Source organism: Manis javanica, chromosome 8, assembly GCF_040802235.1.
Source record: "Manis javanica isolate MJ-LG chromosome 8, MJ_LKY, whole genome shotgun sequence".
NCBI lineage: Eukaryota > Metazoa > Chordata > Mammalia > Pholidota > Manidae > Manis > Manis javanica.
In genome coordinates this window covers 40,528,213-40,556,193 of record NC_133163.1, presented here as the reverse complement: position 1 = coordinate 40,556,193, position 27,981 = coordinate 40,528,213, and the positions used below count along the sequence as shown (strand labels likewise).

The 27,981-nt window shown below is 39.2% G+C and overlaps 1 protein-coding gene across 2 annotated transcripts in view; it reads right to left on the bottom strand.

Moving 5' to 3' along the window:
• Window positions 1-27,981, bottom strand: part of CCDC175 (coiled-coil domain containing 175) — a 102,362-nt gene that overhangs the window by 55,442 nt on the left and 18,939 nt on the right. For both annotated transcript variants that reach the window (XM_073242312.1, XM_073242313.1), the window contains 2 exons: window positions 14,621-14,730; window positions 2,105-2,186 (listed from right to left, as the gene is read on the bottom strand). In XM_073242312.1, coding sequence (XP_073098413.1) covers window positions 2,105-2,186; window positions 14,621-14,730 — 192 coding nt within the window. The remainder of the gene's footprint in view (window positions 1-2,104; window positions 2,187-14,620; window positions 14,731-27,981) is intronic.

Sequence of the window (27,981 nt, the reverse complement as noted above, 5' to 3'; positions counted from 1 at the left end):
CTCAAATTGTTTCTACTAACATTTTTTTTTAATACAATGTCCAGAGTACAGTTTTCCACCAGGAACAGAAAGGAGTAGGACAGCATGAACAAAATTTGACAGAAACAACAGACTACAGAAACAGATCTACAAACATATCAGATATTGTAATTACACACTGAACTATAAAAATACTGGGTTTACTACAACCAAAGAAGTAATAGACATACTTAAAAATTATGGGAAAGAATGAGAAACAGTAAAGAGTGACAAAGCAGATTTGAAAATTATCAACTGAAAATACAATAACCAAAATTAAGAACTGAAATAAGACCATTCTGCCGAGAATACAGCTGGGGGAGACAAAAAGTAGAAAATACATAAAGGATAGGTATATATATATATATATATATGTAACATGAAAGAAGTTCTTGCTCAAAACCTCTTTGACCAGATACTATGCTTGCTTCTTATTGAATATTTCTATTTAAGATATATATATTTTGAGAGGGCATCTCTCATATTTATTGATCAAATGGTTGTTAACAACAATAAAATTCTGTATTGGGGACTCAATGCACAATCATTAATCAACCCCAAGCCTAATTCTCAACAGTCTCCAATCTTCTGAAGCATAACGAACAAGTTCTTACATGGTGAACAAGTTCTTACATAGTGAATAAGTTCTTACATGGTGAACAGTGCAAGGGCAGTCATATCACAGAAACTTTCGGTTTTTGATCATGCATGATGAACTATAAACAATCAAGTCAGATATGATTATTCATTTGATTTTTATACTTGATTTATAATATGAATCCCACATTTCTCCCTTATTATTATTATTATTTTTTTTAATGAAATGCTGAAGTGGTAGGTAGATGCAAGATAAAGGTAGAAAACATAATTTAGTGCTGTAGGAGGGCAAATGCAGATGATCAGGTCTGTGCCTATAGACTAAGTATTAATCCAAGCTAGACAAGGGCAACAAAACATCCACGGATGCAGAAGATTTCTCTCAAAACAGGGGGAGTGAGGTTCTAAGCCTCACCTCTGTTGATCCCCAATTTCTCACCTGATGGCCCCCCTGTGACTGTGCCTGTCTTAGGTTGTTCCTCCCTTGAGTAGTCTTACCCATCTCTGGCTAACCAGCCGTCTTCCGGGGCCATACAGGGAAATGTAAAGTTGGTAAGTGAGAGAAAAGCAATATTCTTTGAAAAGGTTAGCTTTTTACTTCTTTGCAGATTTATGCCCTGTGGCTTCTATGCCCAGCATTTGTCTTGAGATATCTTTACCACTTGGAAGAATTATGATACTCGGTAATTTTCGATATGAGGCACGATTCTACTAAAGGGCTGTAATTAGGAAGGAAGAAGAAAAGCTATAGAAGTAGCAGACGGAAGAAAACATGGGAAGATTGATTATTTCTTTGACATATCTTCTTTTAGAGTAACATAAGCATGTATAGGTTTTTAACAAACTACTAATTAAATTGTTTACACACATTAACAGAATAGGAATACAGATACATAACAAAAGCAGACCTACAATTACCAGCCATATCCAGTGAAACCAAGAAAACCAGTTAGGTACCCTAGGCATTTGTGAAACCTTATCAATAATATGATGGATATTGTCTAGGATAGGTATATTAGTACAAATAATTGTATACATATATATAACTGGAGTCTCAGAAAAAGAGGAAAGAGACAAAAGAAATATGTGAGCAGATAATGGCTAAGAATTTTGCAGAACTTAACAAAATATAACAGTTCACAAATTTAAGAAGCCCAATAAATGCCAAGCAGAAAAACCTGGACATATCTTGGTAAAACTGAACAACTAAGTCACAGAGAACAAAGAAGACCTAGTAAAATAAAAGAGATGCCATGTTCAGGGTTGGAAACCTCAATACTGTAAAAATGTGACAACCTTTGCTCTTTCATATATTTAAAGTATTTGGGGAGGGGATAAAATCTTTAAATCAATTACTGTAAATGATCATGATTATTATTAACTAATGAAAACTCTACTTTTAGAAAATTTCACATTTCTCATTTATTCAAAATAAAAACTAAAAGTAAATCTAATTATAATCTAAAAATAATCATTTCTATCTTCCTACCTGTGTTATCTTCATCAAGAATTCATTTTTTTTATGATAAGTTACATTCTCCAGTTTTACCTTGTTATTTATTAAAAAAAGTCTGTGAACAAAGGAAGCCAAACAGAATCATATTAGGACATGTCTTGAGCAAAGCCACATTTACTGATGACATCAGAAACTTCCAGTTCCCATCTCCTTATGTAGCATATTTCATTATTTTCATTATAATAAAGAAAAATTTTACTCTTCTGAATTGATGAATTTGTTAGGCAGAAAGACAGAAATAAGCAGTATGCAAGGGAGGGGCAAGGAGTTGACCACATAGAACCAGAGAACCAGAAATGACTCAGAGAGTTAATCAGAGAAGCCACAAGGTCCAAGAGTGACTCAGGAAATGTCCAGGGTCTCCCCAGTTAAGAAACAGCAGAAGCACAGGCACAGTACAGCCCATGTCCTGATTGCACTAATCAGAACAAGCCTAGAGAGCTAAGAGCTGTCAATCAAGGGCTCCTCTGACCTGCCAAAACCACATAAAAGGAGCCCCAGAATGAGTATCTGGGCCTGTCTTACCTTAGAAAGGCCCACTCTGTTACGCTATGCACAGTGCATTAAAACTTACTTTGCTTTGTTGACTTTGGTTTCTTGTCTCACGATATCCGACTTCCCTGTAACACCTGAGTTCCTTTCTTCCTAACAAATTAACACTTGAGTTATTTATCCCTTTATTTAAGAAACACTTACTGAACATCTGTATCTGCAGGTGTTCTAAGTACTCAAGATAGAGCATAGGCAAAGTTCGTAGCCTCATGGAAATTACACTCTATTGAAATAGTCAGAAAATAAGCAAGTTGCAAAAAAAAGAAATAGTTAATATATTTCCAATAGTGTTAAGTTCCCCCAAAGGGACAAAGTAGGGTAAAGGATAGAGAAACCCTGAGATCAAGGAAATTGCTTTGGACAGGTGGTTAGGGAAGACACCTTGGGATGACTATGAAAGATGTGAATGATGATGTAGCCAGATATGTGATAGGAAGAGCTTTTCATGTAGAAGAAACAGCAGGTGATAATATTATGAGGCAGGAACCAGCCTGGTGCATCTGATAATGAGAGTAGTATGGAAAGACTAGATTAATGTAGGGTCTTGAGAATGAAGTAGAGGTTCAGATTTCATTCTGAAGGGAACTAGGGGAGGGATTTTTAAGCAGAGGTATTGTAATTAGGGGGAACACCAGGGCAAAATACCTCTGAAACCAAAATCAGTCAAGGGGAGAAATAAAGTGGGAACAATCCATTTATTTCTTACAAACAGTCATGCACTTTTGCTCGGCCGAGTTCCTCACGACCCAGCTGCAAAAGCGACCCTGCCCAACCTCTCTGGTCCAGATACACCTTTGCTCCTCCTTGTAATCACCTATTGATATGTAGATGGACTACTTCTCTCCACCCCTTGGAAATACCTGTTGAAATGGAGGTGGACTTAGGCCAGGAGTGAGATTCTGGAAATACTGCAATTTTACCCAGAAGAAGATATTTAAAGCCACAAGACTGGTTGAAATCATGTATGGAGAGTATGAATAAAGAATAGAGAATAGTGAAGGGCTAAGAACTCCAAAACTTAGTCAGGGAGAAAAATTGGAACAAGTAAAGGCTCCTGAGAAGGAGGAGTTCAATGAGTGCAATACAAGAATGTGATGTTTAGGAAGCCAAGTAAAGAATGTGGAAGTGGTCATTTATGTCAAATTCTACTAAGAATTCAAGAACTTTACAAAATAGACTAGATCACTGAAGTTTGGCAGAATGGAAGTCATTGATAATCTTGACAGTTTCGAAACCATTTCAACCCTTTTGAAAAAGCACCTGTAATTTTGAAAGCCTCCTGCTCTGCAATGGCAAGTATATACTCTGGGTCACATATTGGACGTCATTCATACAGAACATTTAGCTTCCAACCCCCCAATTCCTGTATGCTGAAATCCAGCTAAAGAGCAGAGAAAGACCATAGAATTTACATAGGTGGCACTGGATTTGCCTTTTTTATGCAAATACATCATACTGGATAACAGTAAGAATAAAGAACAAGGATTAAATTATCAGTGCCTCCTGGGGACTCGTGGCTCATTTGAGGAAGGTACTCGTAACTGTCCATATATAGAATTTAAACTCATGGTTGAGTAGTTTCTGTTTTTCCTCAATATTCTTATCTCAAAATACGTAACAAGCTTACAACTTAAAGATTTCACAGGGGGAAAATTAAGGTTTATAGATTAATAGGAAGATGGGTGCAAATTATTTTAGTTTCTTATATAATTTATTCTTAAAGAATCTTATATTCTAAAACAACAGTTTGATTCTTCAAATTCACCAATCAAGATCTAGACTGCTTCTCCCCACCTCCATAAAGAATATGAACTAAGAGAGAAGATTAAAGAAATAGAGAATTTTAATTTGCCAAGTAATAAAGAGGAAAAAGGCTAGCTTTATTAATAAAAAAGGGGATAACTTATTTCCTCAATCACCAAATTATTCAAAAGTACTTTTCTTCAGTGAGATTCTATGTGAATGAAAACTCTTGAATAAAAGCTGGGATTACCACAAAAGAAAAGAAAATGATGAGTCATTTAAAATCAAAGATCAGTGAATTCCCATTTCCTTCTTGAACATATATTTAAAATAAGTTAGCTGCCATGAAGAGTCCTAATAAGTAAAACTTAATCAGTGTGGAAAAGTCTTAATCATAATTCCTAGAAATAATTTGAGAGCTAATCTGTATCTTCTGCTATGATTCTGTGCCTAGTTTTGCTTTAAAATGTGTGTGAACTAAAACTACTGAATCACTTCCAAAGAAAAAGGTTTTTTTATTTTTATTTTTTATTTTATATTGTATTTTTTTATTTTTATTTATTTATTTTTTTTTGAGAGGGCATCTCTCATATTTATTGATCAAATGGTTGTTAACAACAATAAAATTCAGTATAGGGAGGTCAATGCTCAATGTACAATCATTAATCCATCTCCAGTCTAATTCTCGTCAGTCTCCAATCTTCTGAAGCATAACGAACAAGTTCTTACATGGTGAACGAATTCTTACATAGTGAATAAATTCTTACATGGTGAACAGTACAAGGGCATTCATCACAGAAACTTTCGGTTTTGATCACGCATTATGACCTATAAACAATCAGGTCAAATATGAATATTCGTTTGATTTTTGTACTTGATTTATATGTTGATCCCACATTTCTCCCTTTATTATTATTATTATTTTTATTTTTAATAAAATGCTGAAGTGGTAAGTAGATGCAAGATAAAGGTAGAAAACATAGTTTAGTGCTGTAAGAGGGCAAATGTAGATGATCAGATGATCAGGTGTGTGCCTATGGACTAAGTATTAATCCAGGCTAGACAAGGGCAGCAAAACATCCACGGATGCAGAAGATTTCTCTCAAAGCAGGGGGGGTGAGGTTCTGAGCCTCACCTCTGTTGATCCCCAAATTCTCACCTGATGGCCCCCCTGCGACTGTGCCTGTCTTAGGTTGTTCCTCCCTTGAGGAATCTTACCCGTCTCTGGCTAACCAGTCATCTTCCGGGGCCATACAGGGAAATGTAAAGTTGGTAAGTGAGAGAGAAACCATATTGTTTGAAATGTTTAGCTTTTTACTTCTTTGCAGATTTATGCCCTGTGGCTTCTATGCCCAGCACTTGTCTCGAGGTATCTTTACCACCTGGAGGAATTATGATACTCGGTAAATTCGATATGAGGCACAAATTCTATTTAAGGGTTGTAATTAGGAAGGAAGAAGAAAAGCTACAGATGTAGCATATGGAAGGAAACATGGGAGGATTAATTATTTCTTTGACATATCTTCTTGTAGAGTACCTTAAGTATGTATAGGTTTTAAACTACTAACTAATTTAGACACACATATTAACATAATAGGAATACAGTGACATAAACAAAGCAAATCTATAATTACCATCCATCTCCAGTGAAGCCAAGAAAACCATTTAGGCACCCTAGGCATTTGTGAAAATTTGTCTATGATATGATGGATATTGTCCAACTGTACTTGAACAGTCTGAGAGAAATCAGACGAATTAAAGCAGCCCATTTCTGGGATCTCTTCACATCCCATATGTTCTTTTAACCGTAGATAGTCTATAGTCATAAGATTTTGGAGTGCTACACCTTGCACCCCTCCCAATTCCTGGTTGAGTTCCAACAGTACAGATCCGGTCAAATTCGTTGTCTCACTGTATGCACATGCCAGCCTAGACATCTCCCTCCTCATTCCTATGACAAGTCCAGGAGACGGTGGGGTGGACGCAGCCACAACCGCAGCATCGCCCGGATCCCTGTGGAGGCTTTTTGATGATCATCCCCCGGCACAAGTCCTCCAGAGAGTGCTGATGCCGGAAGCTCCTCCTCATATCGTATCTTAGTTCATTTTCTGGGTATCCAAGCTAGGCCTTGATCTTCTGCATAGAAATAAACAGACCCTTTGCCCACACTTTGACATGCCCTCTATATCACTGTGCAGAATTCATTGGAGGTCAGCACACAGTAACTGCTTTTTTTTTTTTTTAATTAAGAGAAAGGAATATTATCAGAAAAGAGTACCTCCATAGCTGATCATCTGACACCCTTTAAGTGATCAACATTAAGGATATTAAAAGCATGCATTGATCTTTGATTTACCAATAGTTTGATCCTATCAAGGAGTAATCCCCCTTTTCTTTCTTTCTTTCTTTTTTTTTTTTTTTTTTAAATTTTTAATCTACACTTACATGAAGAATACTATGTATACTATGCTCTCCCCTATATCAGGTCCCCCCTAACAACCACATTATGGTTACTGTCCATCAGCTTAGCAGAATGTTGTAGAGTCACTACTTGTCCTCTCTGTGTTGTGCAGCCCACCCTCCCCTTTCTCCCTCCCCCCATGCATGCTAATCTTAATACCCCCCTTCTTCTCCCCCACCCCCTTATCCCTTCCTGACCATCCATCCTCCCCAGTTCCTTTCCCTTTGGTACCTTTAGTCCATTTTTGGGTTCTGTAATTCCGCTGCTGTTTTGTTCCTTCAGTTTTTCCTTTGTTCCTATACTCCTCAGATGAGTGAAATCATTTGGTATTTCTCTTTCTCCGCTTGGCTTATTTCACTGAGCATAATACTCTCCAGCTCCATCCATGTTGCTGCAAATGGTTGGATTTTTTCCACTTCTTATGGCTGAGTAGTATTCCACTGTGTATATGTACCACATCTTCTTTATCCATTCATCTACCGATGGACATTTAGGTTGCTTCCAATTCTTGGCTATTGTAAATAGTGCTGCGATAAACATAGGGATACATCTGTCTTTCTCAAACTTGATTGCTGCGTTCTTAGGGTAAATTCCTAGGAGTGGAATTCCTGGGTCAAATGGTAGGTCTGTTTTGAGCATTTTGATGAATCTCCATACTGCTTTCCACAATGGTTGAACTAATTTACATTCCCACCAGCAGTGTAGGAGGGTTCCCCTTTCTCCACAGCCTTGCCAACATTTGTTGTTGTTTGTCTTTTGGATGGCAGCTATCCTTACTGGTGTCAGGTGATACCTCATTGTAGTTTTAATTTGCATTTCTCTGATAATTAGCAATGTGGAGCATCTTTTCTTGTGTCTCTTGGCCATCTGTATTTCTTTTTTAGAGAACTGTCTGTTCAGTTCCTCTGCCCATTTTTTAATTGGGTTATTTGTTTTTTGTTTGTTGAGGCGTGTGGGCACTTTATATATTCTGGACGTCAAGCCTTTATCGGATGTGTCATTTTCAAATATATTCTCCCATACTGTAGGGTTCCTTTTTGTTCTATTGATGGTGTCTTTCGCTGTACAAAAGCTTTTCAGCTTAATGTAGTCCCACTTACTCATTTTTGCTGTTGTTTTCCTTGCCCGGGGAGATATGTTCAAGAAGAGGTCACTCATGTTTATGTCTAAGAGGTTTTTGCCTATGTTTTTTTCCAAGAGTTTAATGGTTTCATGACTTACATTCAGGTCTTTGATCCATTTTGAGTTTACCTTTGTATATGGGGTTAGACAATGATCCAGTTTCATTCTCCTACATGTAGCTGTCCAGTTTTGCCAGCACCATCTGTTGAAGAGACTGTCATTTTGCCATTGTATGTCCATGGCTCCTTTATCAAATATTAATTGACCATATATGTTTGGGTTAATTTCTGGAGTCTCTAATCTGTTCCACTGGTCTGTGCCTCTGTTCTTGTGCCAGTACCAAAATGTCTTGATTACTATGGCTTTGTAGTAGAGCTTGAAGTTGGGGAGTGAGATCCCCCCTACTTTATTCTTCTTTTTCAGGATTGCTTTGGCTATTCGGGGTCTTTGGTGTTTCCATATGAATTTTTGAATTATTTGTTCCAATTCATTGAAGAATGTTGCTGGTAATTTGAGAGGGATTGCATCAAATCTGTATATTGCTTTGGGCAGGATGGCCATTTTGACGATATTAATTCTTCCTAGCCATGAGCATGGGATGAGTTTCCATTTATTAGTGTCCCCTTTAATTTCACTTAAGAGTGACTTGTAGTTTTCAGAGTATAAGTCTTTCACTTCTTTGGTTAGGTTTATTCCTAGATATTTTATTCTTTTTGATGCAATGGTGAATGGAATTGTTTTCCTGATTTCTCTTTCTATTGATTCATTGTTAGTGTATAGGAAAGCTACAGATTTCTGTGTGTTAATTTTGTATCCTGCAACTTTGCTGTATTCCGATATCAGTTCTAGTAGTTTTGGAGTGGAGTCTTTAGGGTCTTTTATGTACAGTATCATATCATTTGCAAATAGTGACAGTTTAACTTCTTCTTTACCAATCTGAATTCCTTGTATTTCTTTGTTTTGTCTGATTGCCGTGGCTAGGACCTCCAGTACTATGTTAAATAACAGTGGGGAGAGTGGGCATCCCTGTCTGGTTCCCGATCTCAGAGGAAATGCTTTCAGCTTCTCGCTGTTCAGTATAATGCTGGCTGTGGGTTTATCATATATGGCCTTTATTATGTTGAGGTACTTGCCCTCTATTCCCATTTTGCTGAGAGTTTTTATCATGAATGGATGTTGAATTTTGTCAAATGCTTTTTCAGCATCTATGGAGATGATCATGTGGTTTTTGTCTTTCTTTTTGTTGATGTGGTGGATGATGTTGATGGATTTTCGAATGTTGTACCATCCTTGCATCCCTGGGATGAATCCCACTTGGTCATGGTGTATGATCCTTTTGATATACTGTTGAATTCTGTTTGCTAATATTTTATTGAGTATTTTTGCATCTACATTCATCAGGGATATTGGTCTGTAATTTTCTTTTTTGGTGGGGTCTTTGCCTGGTTTTGGTATTAGGGTGATGTTGGCTTCAGAGAATGAGTTTGGGAGTATTCCCTCTTCTTCTATTTTGTGGAACACTTTAAGGAGAATGGGTATTATGTCTTCTCTCTGTGTCTGGTAAAATTCCGAGGTAAATCCGTCCGGCCCCGGGGTTTTGTCCTTGGGTAATTTTTTGATTACCGTTTCAATTTCTTTCCTCGTAATTGGTTTGTTTAACTTCTGTGTTTCTTCCTTGGTCAGTCTTGGGAGGTTGTATTTTTCTAGGAAGTTGTCGATTTCTTCTAGGTTTTCCAGCTTGTTGGCATATAGGTTTTCATAGTAGTCTTTAATAACTCTTTGTATTTCTGTGGAGTCTGTCGTGATTTTTCCATTCTCATTTCTGATTCTGTTGATGTGTGTTGATTCTCTTTTTCTCTTAATAAGTCTGGCTAGAGGCTTATCTATTTTGTTTATTCTCTCAAAGAACCAGCTCTTGGTTTCTTTGATTTTTGCTACTGTTTTATTCTTCTCAATTTTGTTTGTTTCTTCTCCTTCTTTATTATGTCCCTCCTTCTGCTGACTTTAGGCCTCATTTGTTCTTCTTTTTCCAGTTTTGATAATTGTGATGTTAGACTCTTCATTTGGGATTGTTCTTCCTTCTTCAAGTGTGCCGAGGTTGCTATATACTTTCCTCTTAAGACTGCTTTCGCTGCATCCCACAGAAGTTGGGGCTTAGTGTTGTTGTTGTCATTTGTTTCTATATATTCCTTGATCTCTATTTTGATTTGTTCACTGATCCATTGATTATTTAGGAGCATGGTGTTCAGCCTCCATGTATTTGTGAGCCTTTTTGTTTTCTTTGTAGAATTTATTTCTACTTTTATACCTTTGTGGTCTGAAAATTTGGTTGGTAGAATTTCAATATTTTGGAGTTTACTGAGGCTCTTTTTGTGAGCTAGTATGTGGTCTATTCTGGAGAATGTTCCATGTGCACTTGAGAAGAATGTATATCCTGTTGCTTTTGGATGTAGAGTTCTATAGATGTCTATTAGGTCCATCTGTTCTAGGGTGTTCTTCAGTGCCTCTGTGTCCTTACTTATTTTCTGCCCGGTGGATCTATCCTTTGGGGTGAGTGGTGTGTTGAAGTCTCCTAAAATGAAGGCATTGCAGTCTATTTCCCTCTTTAGTTCTGTTAGTATTTGCTTCACATATGCTGGTGCTCCTGTGTTGGGTGCATATATATTTAGAATGGTTATATCCTCTTGTTGGACTGAGCCCTTTGTCATTATGTAGTGTCCTTCTTCATTTCTTGTTACTTTCTTTGTTTTGAAGTGTATTTTGTCTGATATTAGTACTGCAACCCCTGCTTTCTTCTCACTGTTGTTTGCCTGAAGTATGTTTTTCCATCCCTTGACTTTTAGTCTATGCTTATCTTTAGGTTTAAGGTGCGTTTCTTGTAAGCAGCATATAGATGGGTCTTGCTTTTTTATCCATTCTATTACTATGTGTCTTTTGATTGGTGCATTAAGTCCATTTACATTTAGGGTGACTATTGAGAGATATGTACTTATTGCCATTGCAGGCTTTAGATTTGTGGTTACCAAAGGTTCAAGGTAAGCTTCTTTAGTATCTTACTGCCTAACTTAGCTTGCTTATTGAGGTATTATATACACTGTCTGGATATTCTTTTCTTCTCTCCCTTCTTATTCCTCCTCCTCCATTCTTCATATGTTGTGTTTTTTTTTCTGTGCTCTTTTTAGGGGTGCTCCCATCTAGAGCAGTCCCTGTAGGATGCCCTGTAGAGGTGGTTTGTGGGAAGCAAATTCCCTCAGCTTTTGATTGTCTGGGAATTGTTTAATCCCACCATCATATTTAAATGATAGTCGTGCTGGATACAGTATCCTTGGTTCAAGGCCCTTCTGTTTCATTGCATTAAGTATATCATGCCATTCTCTTCTGGCCTGTAGGGTTTCTGTTGAGAAGTCTGATGTTAGCCTGATGGGTTTTTCTTTATAGGTGACCTTTTTCTCTCTAGCTGCCTTTAAAACTCTTTCCTTGTCCTTGATCCTTGACATTTTAATTACTGTGTGTCTTGGTGTTGTTCTCCTTGGATCCTTTCTGTTGGGGGTTCTGTGTAATTCCATGGTCTGTTCGATTATTTCCTCCCCCAGTTTGGGGAAGTTTTCTGCAATTATTTCTTCAAAGAGACTTTCTATCCCTTTTCCTCTTTCTTCTTCTTCTGGTATCCCTATAATTCGAATATTATTCCTTTTGGCTTGGTCACATAGTTCTCTTAGTGTTGTTTCATTCCTGGAGATCGTTTTATCTCTCTCTATGTCAGCTTCTATACGTTCCTGTTCTCTGGCTTCTATTCCTTCAATGGCCTCTTGCATCTTATCCATTCTGCTTATAAATCCTTCCAGGGATTGTTTCACTTCTTTGATCTCCTTCCTGACATCTGTGATCTCCCTCCGGACTTCATCCCACTGCTCTTGCATTTTTCTCTGCATCTCATCCCATTGCTCTTGCATTTTTCTCTGCATCTCTGTCAGCATGTTCATGATTTTTATTTTGAATTCTTTTTCAGGAGGACTGGTTAGGTCTGTCTCCTTCTCAGGTATTGTCTCTGTGATCTTTCTGCCTGTAGTTTTGTCTTTTCATGGTGATAGAGATAGTGTGCAGAGCTGGTACAAGTAACCGCTGGAAGAGCTTCCCTTCTTGTTGGTTTGTGGCCTTCCTCTCCTGGGAGAATAGCGACCTCTAGTGGCTTGTGCTGGGCAGCTGTGTGCAGACAGGGCTTCTGCTTCCTGCCCGGTTGCTATGGGGTTTATCTCCACTGTTGCTGTGGGCGTGGCCTGGCTGGGGCTGCTCCTCCAAAATGGTGGAGCCCCATTGGAGGGGGAGCGGCTGGGAGGCTATTTATCTCCATAAGGGGCCTCTGTGCTCCCTGCTGCCCAGGGGGTTAGAGTGCCCAGAGATCCCCAGATTCCCTGCCTCTGGTGTAAGTGACCTGTCCTGCCCCTTTAAGACTTCCAAAAAGCACTCTCGAAACCAAAACAACAAGAGCAACTATGAGAGAGGGAACAGAAAAAAAAAAAAAAAGAAAAAACACTTGATTTTTTTTGTTTGTCCTCAGGCGCCGGTTCCAGGCACCCGCTCACTGGTCCTGCTGCCCTGCCTCCCTAGCACCAGGGTCCCTGTCCCTTCAAGGCTTCCAAAAAGCACCTGCCCTCCGGTCCCGCAGGGAAAGACACGCGATATTCTTTGTCCTCAGGCGCCGGTCCCAGGCACCCACTCACCAGTCCCGCCGCCCTGCCTCCCTAGCACCAGGGTCCCTGTCCCTTTAAGGCTTCCAAAAAGCACTCGCCAAAAAGTGAAAAAAAAAGGGGGAAACGCGTGATTTCCTCCGTCCTCAGGTGCTGGTCTCAGGCACCCGCCCACCGGTCCCGCAGGGAAAAATGCGGGATATTCTTTGTCCTCAGGTGCCGGTCCCAGGCACCCTCTCACCAGTCCCACCGTCCTGCCTCCCTAGCACCGGGGTCACTGTCCCTTTTATGGCTTCCAAAAAGCACTCGCCAAAAAGAGGAAAAAAAGGGGAAAAACACGCGATTTCCTCCGACCTCAAGTGCCGGTCTCAGGCACCCACCCACCGGTCCCACAGGGAAAAACGCGGGATATTCTTTGTCCTCAGGCACCGGTCCCAGGCACCCGCTCACCAGTCCCGCCGCCCTGCCTCCCTAGCACCGGGGTCCCTGTCTCTTTGAGGCTTCCAAAAAGCGCTTGCCAAAAAGAGAAAAAAAAAGGGGGAAAAATGCACAATTTCCTCCGTCCTCAAGTGCCTGTCCCAGGTACCCGCTCACCGGTCCCGCCACCCTGCCTCCCTAGCAACGGGTTCCCTGTCCCTTTAAGGCTTCCAAAAAGCACTAGCCAAAAAAAAAACCGCTCTGTTTCTTTCCACTCGCCAGGAGCCGGGGGGAGGGGCGCTCGGGTCCCACTGGGCCGGGGCTTGTATCTTACCCCCTTCGCAAGGCGCTGGGTTCTTGCAGGTGTGGATGTGGTCTGGATGTTGTCCTGTGTCCTGTGGTCTCTATTTTAGGAGATTTTTCTTTGTTATATTTTCATAGCTCTACGTGTTTTTGGGAGGAGATTTCCACTGCTCTACTCACGCCGTCATCTTGGCTCCGCCCTCCAAAGGTTTTTTTATTCTGAGTTCTAATTGTAGTATTACTTAAGCTTTCCTGTTTTTAAACTAGGAACTGAGTGTGAAGATTATTGCTTATTTTGTGGACTGATGATGGTTGCACTGTACTGTGCAATTGATGTTTTGGAAGACATAATTTAAACCACAATATATTCAAACCTATGTAGAAATGAGCCATATTGTAACAGGATTCCACATGTGAAATTACTTGTCACTTAGGAAATCTGCTCAGTCCACAATTTGTCTTTTAAACTGGGGACCCTGGGGGTAGGCCTAGAAGCGGTCTTTGTATTACAAGACCCCACCTTCCTGTCCAGGGCTGAGCCAACCAACTTCTGATGGAAAATCTTGGAATTCTTCTGAGAGAGAGTCTATTGGTCAGTCTCTAGAGAAAGATGGACCCGTGACAGTAAACTCATACGGTTTAGAATGGCCATACTTAGCCAGGGACTCACCAAGAAGAGACCACAGTACATAGATAAAGAGAGAAGAATGAAACATGTTTGCAAAAGGAAGCAGAGACTATGGGCCTCCGGATGGATGGAAGATCTTTTTAAGTTTCCAGTCCTAGTTCCATGGGTAAAAGTTTTTGCTCTGAGGCTTTCCTGTATTTTCTCAATAAGTTCTGCAAATCCCTTGACTAAGAACAACTGTAGCAGCATACAGTTAGTGGGCTTGTAGCCTATGGCAGGTCCCACTAATGCCCTCCCTGGGGCATATTTGTAGGGAGTCAGGACCTGAAGTGAGAATAATACTTTCCAGAGTCCCTCCCTTTTCTTAAACTGACTGTGTCCTTCTCGATTTTTTTCTTGATTATCTGAAAGACTAGTTAATTTCAAAATGAAGAGGTGGTTCTATAAAGCTGACAATCACACACGTTTGTAAACTAAGAGATACAATTTTCATCTAATATTAAATAAATAATTTTAAAAATGAAAGAAATGTAACATCTAGAAATGCTTTAGTAAAAATAAAGTATCATACTTACGTTTTATCCTCCAGTGTCTTACAGGATTTCTTTATTTCTTCAACCTGTTGTTCCCAATGTCTTATTGATTCGTGCAGTTGTGCTATCTCTAAGTTGTGATCACTAAGAACCTATTGAAAATTTAATGAAATTATGGCATTTAGTCATCAGCAAATGATTCATGACAGCTGTTCAATTCACCAAATATTCATGTATCACCCACTCAACTTTTACATTGGGGGTTAAAAAAGTCCTTTAGTTTAAATGAGAAGCAATCATTAAAATTGTTTATTCATGTACAGCAAACTTAGATATAATCCTGAATTCATAAAAAAGAATAATCAGAAAAATAATGGTTTATTATCACACATTCAGAATTAAGGAATCTACCCAAAACTGGGGGTGGGGGAAAAGAGCAGCCAAAATATACCAGTGAGAATGTGAAAACTATAAAAACAACTTCAAGATGTGCATTCATTTGACTACCATTTGAAAAAAGTTAAGCAAGTCTATATTTTCATAGTCCTCTTCAAAAAATTGTTGTAGGATATTAGAATGAGCATTATTTAAAAAGTTAAACAAATTGGAGCTTTTGCTTTAACTGCTGAAAAAGTTACTTTTCATGCTGAAAAGCATTTTTCTTAATATTACATCAATATTTTGGAAATGGGATAATTTGGTACTGTGAAAAAATGTTAGCATGATTTAAAAGAAGGAAGTATAAATGGAGAAAATGCACAGGGAAATGGTATTTTTACAATGAAGTTTTGGAATAAAGAAAAGGGAAGGTAAACTTATAAGTGCCTTGGGTCCACATTTCAGCTCATGAGGGAAAATTGAGATGAAAGAAAAGCTGATCAAATTCCTTTGCTCTCTGGCACAGAATTACCATTGACAGATTATGCAATGCCCTCTAACCCTGCACAAAAATGTGGAGTCAGAGGAACATCTGTGGGGGTCATGCTGGGTGAGATAAGAAGGTGAAAGCTAGGAAAGAGGAAAAGATGGCGGCGTGAGTAGGGTGGCAGAAATCTCCTCCCAAAACCATATATATTTTGAAAATACAGAAAATACAACTATTCATGAAAGAGGGACCAGAAGATTCAGTACACCAGCCAGTCTACATCTGTGAGAAACCAATTTCTCATGGAAAAGGGTAAGATACAAAGCCATGACCTGGCGGGACCCAAGCACTTCCCCCACCCCAGCTCACTGGCAGGAGGAAAAGAATCAGAATGGGGAGGGAGTGGAAGCACAGGACTGCTAAATAACTAGCCCTAGTAATCTGCCCTGGGAGCACAGACACCCATTGCATGGTGCTCTAGATATTAGAGGAGCGGAAAAGCAAAATCCGAGACTAAGACTGCGAACAGGTCCCCACAGCCAGCTACCCTGGGACAAGAGAAAAGCAGGTGCTTTAAAAGTCTTAAAGGGACAAGGGTTTATTTAACAGGTGGACAAAATCATCCTGGCACACTCAGCCCAGCAGCCTGGGAACTTTAAGGAACTTCAGGTGCCCTATTCCCCTAGTTGGCAAAGCAGCTCCGAGGTCCCTCATGGTGATAAGCAGCCTGCCATTCCTTCCCCCCACCAGCACTGTGAGCAAACTGACTGACCCACCATTGCTGCCAACCAGCCAGAGAGCAGCCCCTCCTACAGCAACCACACAGCTTAACAGAGAGACTTCTTCCTGTGGCAGCTAACTGGACTAGACCCAGAGGCTGTTCCCTGCGCATAGTTGACTGGAACAGACTGCGGAGAGAGGTGCAGAGACTGGGAGACACAAAGGGGCTTTATTCTCATGGCAGAACACACCACTCACCTGCAACCCCCACCAGCATCCTAGGCCATCCCAAGGGACACCCCGCCCATGGAAGCTAAGAAATTAACACAGAGGCTGCTCCCTGTGTGCTGTTGACCAGCACAAACAGAAGAGACAGGCATGGAGGCATGAAGGGGCTTTGCTCTTGTGGCAGAACACACGCTACTGGCCTGTGATTCCCGCCATTGCCCTAGGCCATCTCAAAGGCTGCCCTGCCCATGACAGTTTATGGGATTAATCCAGAGGATGCCCCTTGTGTGGTTGACAGGCACAGACAGAGGAGGTGGGCATGAAGACTAGGAGGCACAAAGGGATCTTTTCTTTGTGGCAGACACACGCGCTGCTGGCCTGCAACCCCTGCCAGTTCCCTAGGCCATCCCGAGGACTGTCTTGTCCATGGCAATCTAGGGGATGAATCCAGAGGCTGCTCCTGTGCACAGTTAACCAGTACAGACAGCAGAGACACGCAAGGCGACCAGCAAGCAGAAAAGGACTTTGTTCTCCCAGCTGACACACGTGTCACTTGCTGGTGACCACTCCATCACCATGAAAAGGCAGAAAAACCTTGTTCAATCCAAAATCCCTCAAACACCAGACAGAGGGCTCAGTGAAACTGAAACCACCAATCTTCCTGAAAAAGAACTCAAAATAAAAGTCACAAGCATGCTGATGGAGCTACAGAGAAATATTCAAGAGATAAGGGATGAATTCAGAAGAGAGATAACAGAAATGAAACAAACAATGGAAGAATTTAAGAGCAGGCTGGATGAGGTGGAAGAGACTGTTAATGGAATAGAAATCAGGGAACAGGAATACAGAGAAGTTGAGGCAGAGAGAGAAAAAAAGGATCTCTAGGAAGGAAAGGATATTAAGAGAACTGTGTGACCAATCTGAATGGAACAATATTCACATTATAGCGGTACCAGAAGAAGAAAAGAGAGAAAAAGGGATAGAAAGTGTATTTAAAGAAATAATTGCTGAAAACTTCCCCAATCTGGGGAAGGAAATAGTCCCTGAGGCCATGGAAGTCCACAGATCTCCCAACACAAGGAACCCAAGGAGGACAACACCAAGACATATAATAATTAAAATGGCAAAGATCAAAGATAAGGACAGAGTATTGAAAGAATCCAGAGAGAGAAAAAATATCACCTACAAAGGAAAACCCATCAGGCTATCATCAGACTTCTAAACAGAAATCTTACAGGCCAGAAAGGAATGGCATGATATATTCAATGCAATGAAACAGAAGGGCCTTGAAGCAAGAATATTCTATCCAGCAATATTATCATTTAAATTTGAAGGAGGGATTAAACAACTCCCAGATAAGCAAAAGTTGAGGGAATTTACCTCCCACAAACCATCTCTACAGTGTATTTTAGAGGGACTTCTCTAGATGGAAGTATGCGTAAGGTTAAATAGCTGTCACCAGAGAAAATGAAACCACAGCAAAGGAAGTAGACCAACTAAATGCAAAATAAAATCAGCTACCCACAAAGTCAGTCAAGGGAAACACAAAGAGTACAGAATAAAACACCTAACATATAAAGAGTGGAGGAGCAAGAAAAAGAAGGGAGATAAATAAAGAATCATCAAAGTATATTTTTAATAGTGTAATAAGTGAGTTAAGTTAGATGGTTAGCCAGTAAAGAAGCTGCCCTTGAACCTTTGGTAACCACAAATCCAAAGCCTGCAATGGCAGTAAGTACATATCTATTGATAATCCCCTAAATGTAAATATATTGAATGCACCAATCAAAAGACATAGAATTACTGAATGGATAAAAAGGCAAGGCCCATCTATATGCTGCCTACAAGAGACTCACTTCAAACCCAAAGACATACACAGACTAAAACTGAAGAGATGGGAAAAGGTATTTCAAGTAAACAATAGGGAGAAAAAAGCAGGTGTTGCAGTACTAGTATCAAACAAAATAGACTTCAAAACAAAGAAAGTAACAAGAAACAAAGAAGAACATTACATAATGATAAAGAGGTCAGTCCAACAAGAGGATATAACCATTATAAATATCTATGCACCCAACACAGGAGTACCTACATAAGTGAAACAAATACTAACAGAATTAAAGGAGAAAACAGAGTGCAGTGCATTCATTTTAGGAGACTTCAACACACCACTCACTTCAAAGGACAGATCAATGAGACAGAAAATAAGTACGGACACAGAGGCACTGAACAGCACATTATAACAGATGGACCTAACAGATATCTATAGAACATTCCACCCAAAAGCAACATTATAACCATATTCTTCTCACACACATTATAAACACATGGAGTCTTAATAACATGCTCCTAAATAATCAATGGATCAATGACCAAATAAAAACAGAGATCAAGTAATATATGGAGACAAATGAAAACAGCACAATGCCTCAACTTCTGGAGGACATAGTAAAGGCAGTTGTAAGAGGAAAGTATATAGCAATCCAGGCCAATTTAAAGAAGTAAGAACAATTCCAAATGAATAGTCTAAGTTCACAGTTATTGGAACTGGAAAAAGAAGAACAAATGAGGCCCAAAGTAAGTAGAAGGAGGGACATAATAAAGATCAGAGAAGAAATAGATAAAATTGAGAAGAATAAAACAATAGAAAGAAATTAAAGAAACCAAGAGCTGGTTCTCTGAGAAAATAAACAAAATAGATAAACCCCTAGCCAGACTTACTAAGAAAAAAAGACAATCTAAAAACATAAACAGAATCAGAAATGAGAAAGGAAAAATCACTACAGACACCACAGAAATACAAAGAATTATTAGAGAATACTATGAAAACTATATGCTAACAAACTGGATAACCTAGAAGAAATGGACAACTTTCTACAAAAATACAACCTTCCAAGAATGACCCAGAAAGAAACAGAAAATCTAAACAGAACAATTACCAGCAATGAAATTGAATCAGTAATCCAAAAACTACCCAAGAACAAAACCCCTAGGCCAGGTAGATTCACCACTGAATTTTATCAGACATTTAGAGAAGACATAATACCCATTCTCCTTAAAGATTTCCAAAAAGTAGAAGAGGGGGGATTACTTCCAAACTCATTCTATAAAGCCAGCATCACTCTAATACCAAAACCAGGCACAGACACCACAAAAAAAGAAAACTACAGACCAACATCCCTGATGAGCATAGACGCAAAAATACTCAACAAAATATTATTAAAGCAAATTCAAAAATATATCACAAGAATCTTACACCATGATCAAGTGGGATTCATCCCAAGGATGCAAGGATGGTACAGCATTCGAAAATCCATCAACATCATCCACCACATCAACAAAAAGAAGGACAAAAACCACATGATCATCTCCATAGATGCTGAAAAAGCATTTGACAAAATTCAAAACCCATTCATGATAAAAACTCTCAACAAAATGGGTACATAGGGCAGCACCTCAACATAATAATGGCCATATATGACAAACCACAGCCAATATCATACTCAAGATCTAGAAGCTGAAAGCTTTCCCTCTAAGTTCGGGAACAAGACAAGGATGCCCACTCTCCCTGCTTTTATTCAACACAGTTCTGGAGGTACTAGCCACAGCAATCAGACAACACAAAGAAATAAAAGGCATCCAGATTGGTAAAGAAGAAGTCAAACTGTCACTGTTTGCAGATGACATATGGTACATAAAAAACCCTAAAGAATCCACTCCAAAACTACTAAAACTAATATCTGAATTCAGCAAAGTTGCAGGACACAAAATTAATACACAGGAATCTGTTGCATTCCTATACACCAATGATGAACTAGCAGAAAGAGAAATCAGGAAAACAATTCCATTCACAATTGCATCAAAAAGAACAAAATACCTAGGAATAAACCTAACCAAGGAGGTGAAAGACCTATGCCCTGTAAACTACAAGACACTCTTAAGAGAAATTAAAGAGGACACTAATAAATGGAAATTCATCCCATGCTCTTGCGTAGGAAGAATAAACATTGTCAAAATGACCACCCTGCCTAAAGCAATCTACAGATGCAGTGCAATACCTATCAAAATACCAACAGCATTCTTCCACAAACTACAATAAACAGTTCTAAAATTTATATGGAACCACAAAAGACCCCGAATAGCCAAGGCAATCCTAAGAAGAAAGAATAAAGCAGGGGAGATCTTGCTTTCCAACTTCAAGCTCAACTACAAAGCCACAGTAATCAAGACAATTTGGTACTGGCACAAGAACAGACTCATAGACTAGTGGAACAGAATAGAGAGTCCAGACATAAATTCAAGCTTATATGGTCAATTAACATATGATAAAGGAGCCATAGATATACAATGGGGAAATGATAGCCTCTTCATCAAATGGTGTTGTCATAACTGGACAGCTACATGCAAGAGAATGAAATGGATTACTGTCTTAACTCCATACACAAAAGTAAACTCAAAATGGATCAAAGACCTGAAGGTAAGTCATGAAACCATAAAACTGATATGAGAAACACAGGCAAAAATATCCTGAATATAAACATGAGCAACTTCTTCATGAACATATCTCCCTGGGCAAGGTAAACAAAAACAAAAATGAACAAGAGGGACTACGTCAAACTAAAAAGCTTCTGTACAGCAAAGGACACCATCAGTAGAACAAAAAGGCATCCTACAATATGGGAGAATATATTCATGAATCACATATACTATAAGGGGTTGATATCCAAAATATATAAAGAGCTTATGCACCTCAACAAACAAAAAGCAAATAATCCAATTAAAAAATGGGCAGAGGATCTGAACAGACACTTCTCCGAAGAAGAAATTCAGATGGCCAACAGGCACATGAAACGATGCTCCACATTGCTAATTATCATAGAAATGCAAATTGAAATCACAAAGAGATATAACTTCACACCAGTTAGAATGGCCAACATCCAAAAGACAAAAAACAACAAATGTTGGCGAGGATGTGGAGAAAGGTGGACCCTCCTACACTGCTGGTGGGAATGTAAATTAGTTCAACCATTGTGGAAAGCAGTATGGAGGTTCCTCAAAAAACTAAAAATAGAAATACCATTTGACCCAGGAATCCCACTTCTAGGAATTTACCCTAAGAATACAGCAGCCCAATTTGTAAAAACAGATGCACCCCTATGTTTATTGTAGCACTATTTACAATAGCCAAGAAATGGAAGCAACCTAAATGTCCATCAGTAGATGAATGGATAAAGAAGATATGGTACATATACACAATGGAATATTATTCAGCCATAAGAAGAAAACAAATCCTACAATTTGCAACAACATGGATGGAGCTAGAGGGTATTATGCTCAGTGAAATAAGCCATGTGGAGAAAGACAACTATCAGATGATTTCACTTATATGTGGAGTATAAGAACAAAGGAAAAACTGAAGGAACAAAACAGCAGCAGACTCACAGAACCCAAGAATGGACTAACAGTTGTCAAAGGTAAAGAGACTGGGGGTGATGGGTGGGAAGGGAGGGAGAAGGGGGAAAGGGAGGCATTACGATTAGCACACATAATGTAGTTGGGGGGGGACCATGGGGAAGCTAGTATAACACAGAGAAGAGAAGTGATGATTCTATAGCATCTCACTACGCTGATGAACAGTGACTGTAATGGGGTAGGTGGTGGGGACTTGATAGTGGGGGGAATCTAGTAACTACAATGTTGTTCATGTGATTGTATATTAATGATACCAAAATAAAATATAAAATAAAATAAAATAAAGAAGGTGAAAGCTACCTAAAATTATTTCTTTCTCTAAAGCACCCTGTCTTGTCTGAGGGTTTCAGCCCTGGGCAAGTTCACTATAGATTCAGTGAGACCAAGAAGTGACAACAGAATGCTCTTGGGTTAAAAGGGTTTATTACCTGGCTTTATTCTCATGGCAGTAGGTCAAGCACTAGAATGACATCTGCATGCAGCAGTCTGCAGGTCCATAATCCACCTCTGTCTCTGCCTCTGCCCAGCGCACTGGGCAGAGATCTTTAAATAGTGACTCAGTCAATAATAGCTTATTTCCTACAGGTGTGGAAACAGTAGCCTAGCAGTAGGCCAGTTACATCATCAAGGTGTTTAGGGTCGGGTGAGGATCCTGGCCATAGGAACTTCCATTTTCCCCACACACTCATAGGTCATCACATCTGGGCCAAAACTATTTCCAGAGTTAGCAGGGGTCTGAAGTCCTAGCACCGCCATCAAAATGGTGTTCAAAGGAGTCTGAACAATCATCAGGATTAGTGGGCATATGCTGAAGGCCCATCAGGTTACCTCTAGCTCTCCGTCCTCCCTGCTCTGGACATGTAGGCCACCTTGAGAACCACACACCAGATCTCTTTTCTGCCAACATCACTTTAGCTTGACCTAGCTATGGTTTTCTGAGCTAAGACTATTACATGAAGATTAATCTGCAATTCTATAGCCTAAATGTTGCTTCCTAATCTCAGGCAAGCACAATAACAAACTCTACCAGATACAAAACAGTCAGCTAAAAGCCTATGGGCCTGACCTCATTTGACTCACCACAAAAGCCCTTTGAAGTAGGCAATGTTATTACCCCCATTTTACAGGTGAGGAAGCTTCAGGTTGGCAGAGCCAAACTTTGAACCCAGGTCTCTGTGACACTCAAGTCTGTACTTTAAACACTATTTTACACTGGTAAGGTGGGGTGAGGTGGGCAGGTGGGCTGTGGGAGGCAGAGAATGATGCCAGAGGTGACTGTATCCTTGCCACCTTCCCACCTTGTCCCGTCTCGCTTTAGAGATCTTTGGAGTGCAGGTTAAGGAACATACATTTCATTTTCCCAAGCTGGGTTGGTGGGGTGCTTATGATTTATGAGGGCCAATCTAGAGATATGCCCCTTGGGCATGCAAATAAAATGTTTTATATAACCCCAGGGTTCTCCCCTGAGCCTAGGCTGACTCAGACTTCCTTACAATGTTGATATTTAAAAAACGGATAATGATCTTTTTTATTTTTCTTTTTCTTTTTTTCTTTTTTTAAATTTTGTTATCATTAATCTACAGTTACACGAAGAACATTATGTTTACTAGGCTCTCCCCTACCCCAAGTGTCCCCCACAAACCCCATTACAGTCACTGTCCATAAGCATAGTAAGATGCTGTAGAATCACTACTTGTCTTCTCTGTGTTGCACAGACCTCCCCTTTCCCCCATACCCCCACATTATACATGCTAATCATAATACCCCCTTTCTTATTCTCTGCCCTTATCCCTCCCTACCCTCCCATTCTCCCCTGTCTCTTTCCCTTTGGTAACTATTAGTCCACTCTTGGGTTCTGTGAGTCTGCTGCTGTTTTGTTCCTTCAGTTTTTGCTTTGTTCTTATACTCCACATATGAGTGAAATCATTTGGTATTTGTCTTTCTCCACTTAGCTTATTTCACTGAGCATAATACGCTCTAGCTCCATCCATGTTGTTGCAAATGGTAGGATTTGTTTTCTTCTTATGGCTGAATAATATTCCATTGTGTATATGTACCACATCTTCTTTATCCATTCATCTACTGATGGACACTTAGGTTGCTTCCATTTCTTGGCTATTGTAAATAGTGCTGCGATAAACAGGGGTGCATCTGCCTTTTTCAAACTGGAGTGCTGCATTCTTAGGGTAAATTCCTAGAAGTGGAATTCCTGGGTCAAATGGTATTTCTATTTTTAGTTTTTTGAGGAACCTCCATACTGCTTTCCACAATGGTTGAACTAATTTATATTCCCACCAACAGTGTAGGAGGATTCCCCTTTCTCCACAACTTCGCCAACATTTGTTGTTGTTTGTCTTTTGGATGGTAGCCATCCTTACTGGTGTGAGGAGATATCTTATTGTGGTTTTAACTTGCACTTCTCTGATAACTAGCGATGTTGAGCATCTTTTCATGTGTCTGTTGGCCATCTGAATTTCTTCTTTGGAGAACTGTCTGTTCAGCTCCTCTGCCCATTTTTAATTGGATTATTTGCTTTTTGTTTGTTGAGGTGCATGAGCTCTTTATATATTTTGGATGTCAAGCCTTTATCGGATCTGTTATTTATGAATATATTCTCCCATACTGTAGGGTACCTTTTTGTTCTATTAATGGTGTCCTTTGCTGTACAGAAGCTTTTCACCTTTATATAGTCCCACTTGTTCTTTTTTGCTTTCGTTTTCCTTGCCCAGGGAGATATGTTCATGATGAAGTCGCTAATGTTTATGTCCAAGAGATTTTTGCCTATGTTTTTTTCTAGGAATTTTATGGTTTCATGACTTACATTCAGGTCTTTGATCCATTTTGAATTTACTTTTGTGTATGGGGTTAGACAGTGATCCAGTTTCATTCTCTTACATGTAGCTGTCCAGTTTTGCCAGCACCATCTGTTGAAGAGACTGTCATTTCTCCATTGTATGTCCATGGCTCTGTTATCGAATATTAATTGACCATATATGTTTGGGTTAATGTCTGGAGTCTCTAATCTGTTCCACTCGTCTGTGGCTCTGTTCTTGTGCTAGTACCAAATCGTCTTGATTACTATGGCTTTGTAGTAGAGCTTGAAGTTCGGGAGTGAGATCCTCCCAACTTTATTCTTCTTTCTTAGGATTGCTTTGGCTATTTGGGCTCTTTGGTGTTTCCATATGAATTTTTAAACTATTTGTTCCAGTTTGTTGAAGAATGTTGTTGGTAATTTGATAGGGATTGCATCAAATCTGTATATTGCTTTGGGCAGGATGGCCATTTTGACGATATTAATTCTTCCTAGCCAAGAGCATGGGATGAGTTTCCATTTGTTAGTTAATTTCTCTTAAGAGTGTCTTATAGTTTTCAGGCTATAGGTCTTTCACTTCTTTGGTTAGGTTTATTCCTAGATATTTTATTCTTTTTGATGCAATGGTGAATGGAATTGTTTTCCTGATTTCTCTTTCTATTGGTTCATTGTTAGTGTATAGGAAAGCCACAGATTTCTGTGTGGTAATTTTGTATCCTGCAACTTTGCTGTATTCTGATATCAGTTCTAGTAGTTTTGGAGTGGAGTGTTTAGGGTTTTTTATGTACAATATCATGTCATCTGCAAATATGGACAGTTTAACTTCTTCATTACCAATCTGGATTCCTTGTATTTCTTTGTTTAGTCCAATTGCCGTGGCTAGGACCTCCAATACTATGTTGAATAACAGTGGGGAGAGTGGGCATCCCTGTCTTGTTCCCGATCTCAGAGGAAAAGCTTTCAGCTTCTTGCTGTTCAGTATGATGTTGGCTGTGGGTTTATCGTATATGGCCTTTATTATGTTGATGTACTTGCCCTCTATACCCATTTTGCTGAGAGTTTTTACTATGAATGGATGTTGAATTTTGTTGAATGCTTTTTCAGCATCTATGGAGATGATCATGTGGCTTCTGTCTTTCTTTTTGTTTATGTGGATTTTTGAATGTTGTACCATCCTTGCATCCCTGGGATGAATCCCACTTGGTCATGGTGTATGATCCTTTTAATATATTTTCAAATTCGGTTTGCTAATATTTTATTGAGTATTTTGCATCTACATTCATCAGGGATATTGGTCTGTAATTTTCCTTTTTGGTGGGGTTTTTGCCTGGTTTTGGTATTAGGGTGATGTTGGCTTCATAGAATGAGTTTGGGAGTATTCCCTCCTCTTCTATTTTTTGGAAAACTTTAAGGAGATTGGTTATTACATCTTCTCTGTATGTCTCATAAAATTCCGAGGTAAATCAATCTGGCCAGGGAGTTTTGTTCCTGGGTAGTTTTTTGATTACCACTTCCATTTCTTTGCTGGTAATTGGTTGTTTAGATTTTGTGTTTCTTCCTTGGTCAGTCTTGGAAAGTTGTATTTTTCTAAGAAGTTGTCCATTTCTTCTAGGTTTTCCAGCTTGTTAGCATAGGTTTTCACAGTACTCTCTAATAATTGTTTGTATTTCTATGGGGTCCATCGTGATACTTTCTTTCTCATTTCTCATTCTGTTGATGTGTGTTGATTCTCTTTTTCTCATCATAAGTCTGGCTAGAGGCTTATCTATTTTGTTTATTTTATCAAAGAACCAGCTCTTGGTTTCATTGATTTTTGCTATTGTTTTATTCTTCTCAATTTTGTTTATTTCTTCTCTGATCTTTATTATGTCCCTCCTTCTGCTGACTTTTGGCCTCATTTGTTCTTATTTTTCCAATTCTGATAATTGTGATGTTTGACTACTCATTTGGGTTTGTTCTTCCTTCTTTAAATATGCCAGGATTGCTATATACTTTCCTCTTAAGACTGCTTTTGCTGCATCCCACAGAAGTTGGGCCTTTGTGTTGTTGCTGTCATTTGTTTCCATATATTGCTGGATCTCCATTTTAATTTGGTCACTGATCCATTGATTATTTAGGAGCATGGTGTTCAGCCTCCATGTATTTGTGAGCCTTTTTGCTTTCTTTGTACAATTTATTTCTAGTTTTATACCTTTGTGGTCTGAAAAGTTGGTTGGTAGAATTTCAATCTTTTTGAATTTACTGAGGCTCTTTTTGTGGCCTAGTATGTGGTCTATTCTGGAGAATATTCCATGTGCACTTGAGAAGAATGTGTATCCTGTTGCTTTTGGGTGTAGAGTTCTATAGATGTCTATTAGGTCCATCTGTCTTCCAGTGTGTTGTTCAGTGCCTCTGTGTTCTTACTTATTTTCTGTCTGGTGGATCTGTCCTTTGGAGTGAATGGTGTGTTGAAGTCTCCTAAAATGAATGTATTGCATTCTATTTCCTCCTTTAGTTCTGTTAGTATTTGTTTCACATATGCTGGTACTCCTGTGTTGGGTGCATATATATTTTGAATGGTTATATCCTCTTGTTGGACTGAGCCCTTTATCATTATGTAATGTCCTTATTTATCTCTTGTTACTTTCTTTATTTTGAAGTCTATTTTGTCTGATACTAGTACTGAAACACCTACTGTTTTCTCCCTATTGTTTGCATGAAATATGTTTTGCCATCCCTTGACTTTTAGTCTGTGCATGTCTTTGGGTTTGAGGTGAGTCTCTTGTAAGCAGCATATAGATGGGTCTTGTTTTTTTTATCCATTCAGTGACTCTGTGTCTTTTGATTGTTGCATTCAGTCCATTTACAGTTAGGGTGATTATCGATAGGTATGTACTTATTGCCATTTCAGGCTTTAGATTCGTAGTTACCAAAGGCTCCAGGTTACTTTCCTTACTGTCTAAGAGTCTAACTTAACTCACTTAGTATGCTGTTACAAACAAAATCTAAAGGTTCTTTTCTATTTCTCCTCCTTTTTCTTCCTCCTTCATTCTTTATATATTAGGTATCAAATTCTGTACTTTTTGTCTATCCCTTGATTGACTTTGGGGATAGTCAACTTAATTTTGCATTTGCCTCACAATCAGCTGCTCCACCCTCCCTACTGCGGTTTTACTACCTCTGGTGACAGCTATCCAACCCTAGGAACACTTCCATCTATAGCAGTCCCTCCAAAATCGACTGCAGAGATGGTTTGTGGGAGGGAAACTCTATCAGCTTTTGCTTATCTGGAAATTGTTTAATCCCTCCTTCAAATTTAAATGATAATCT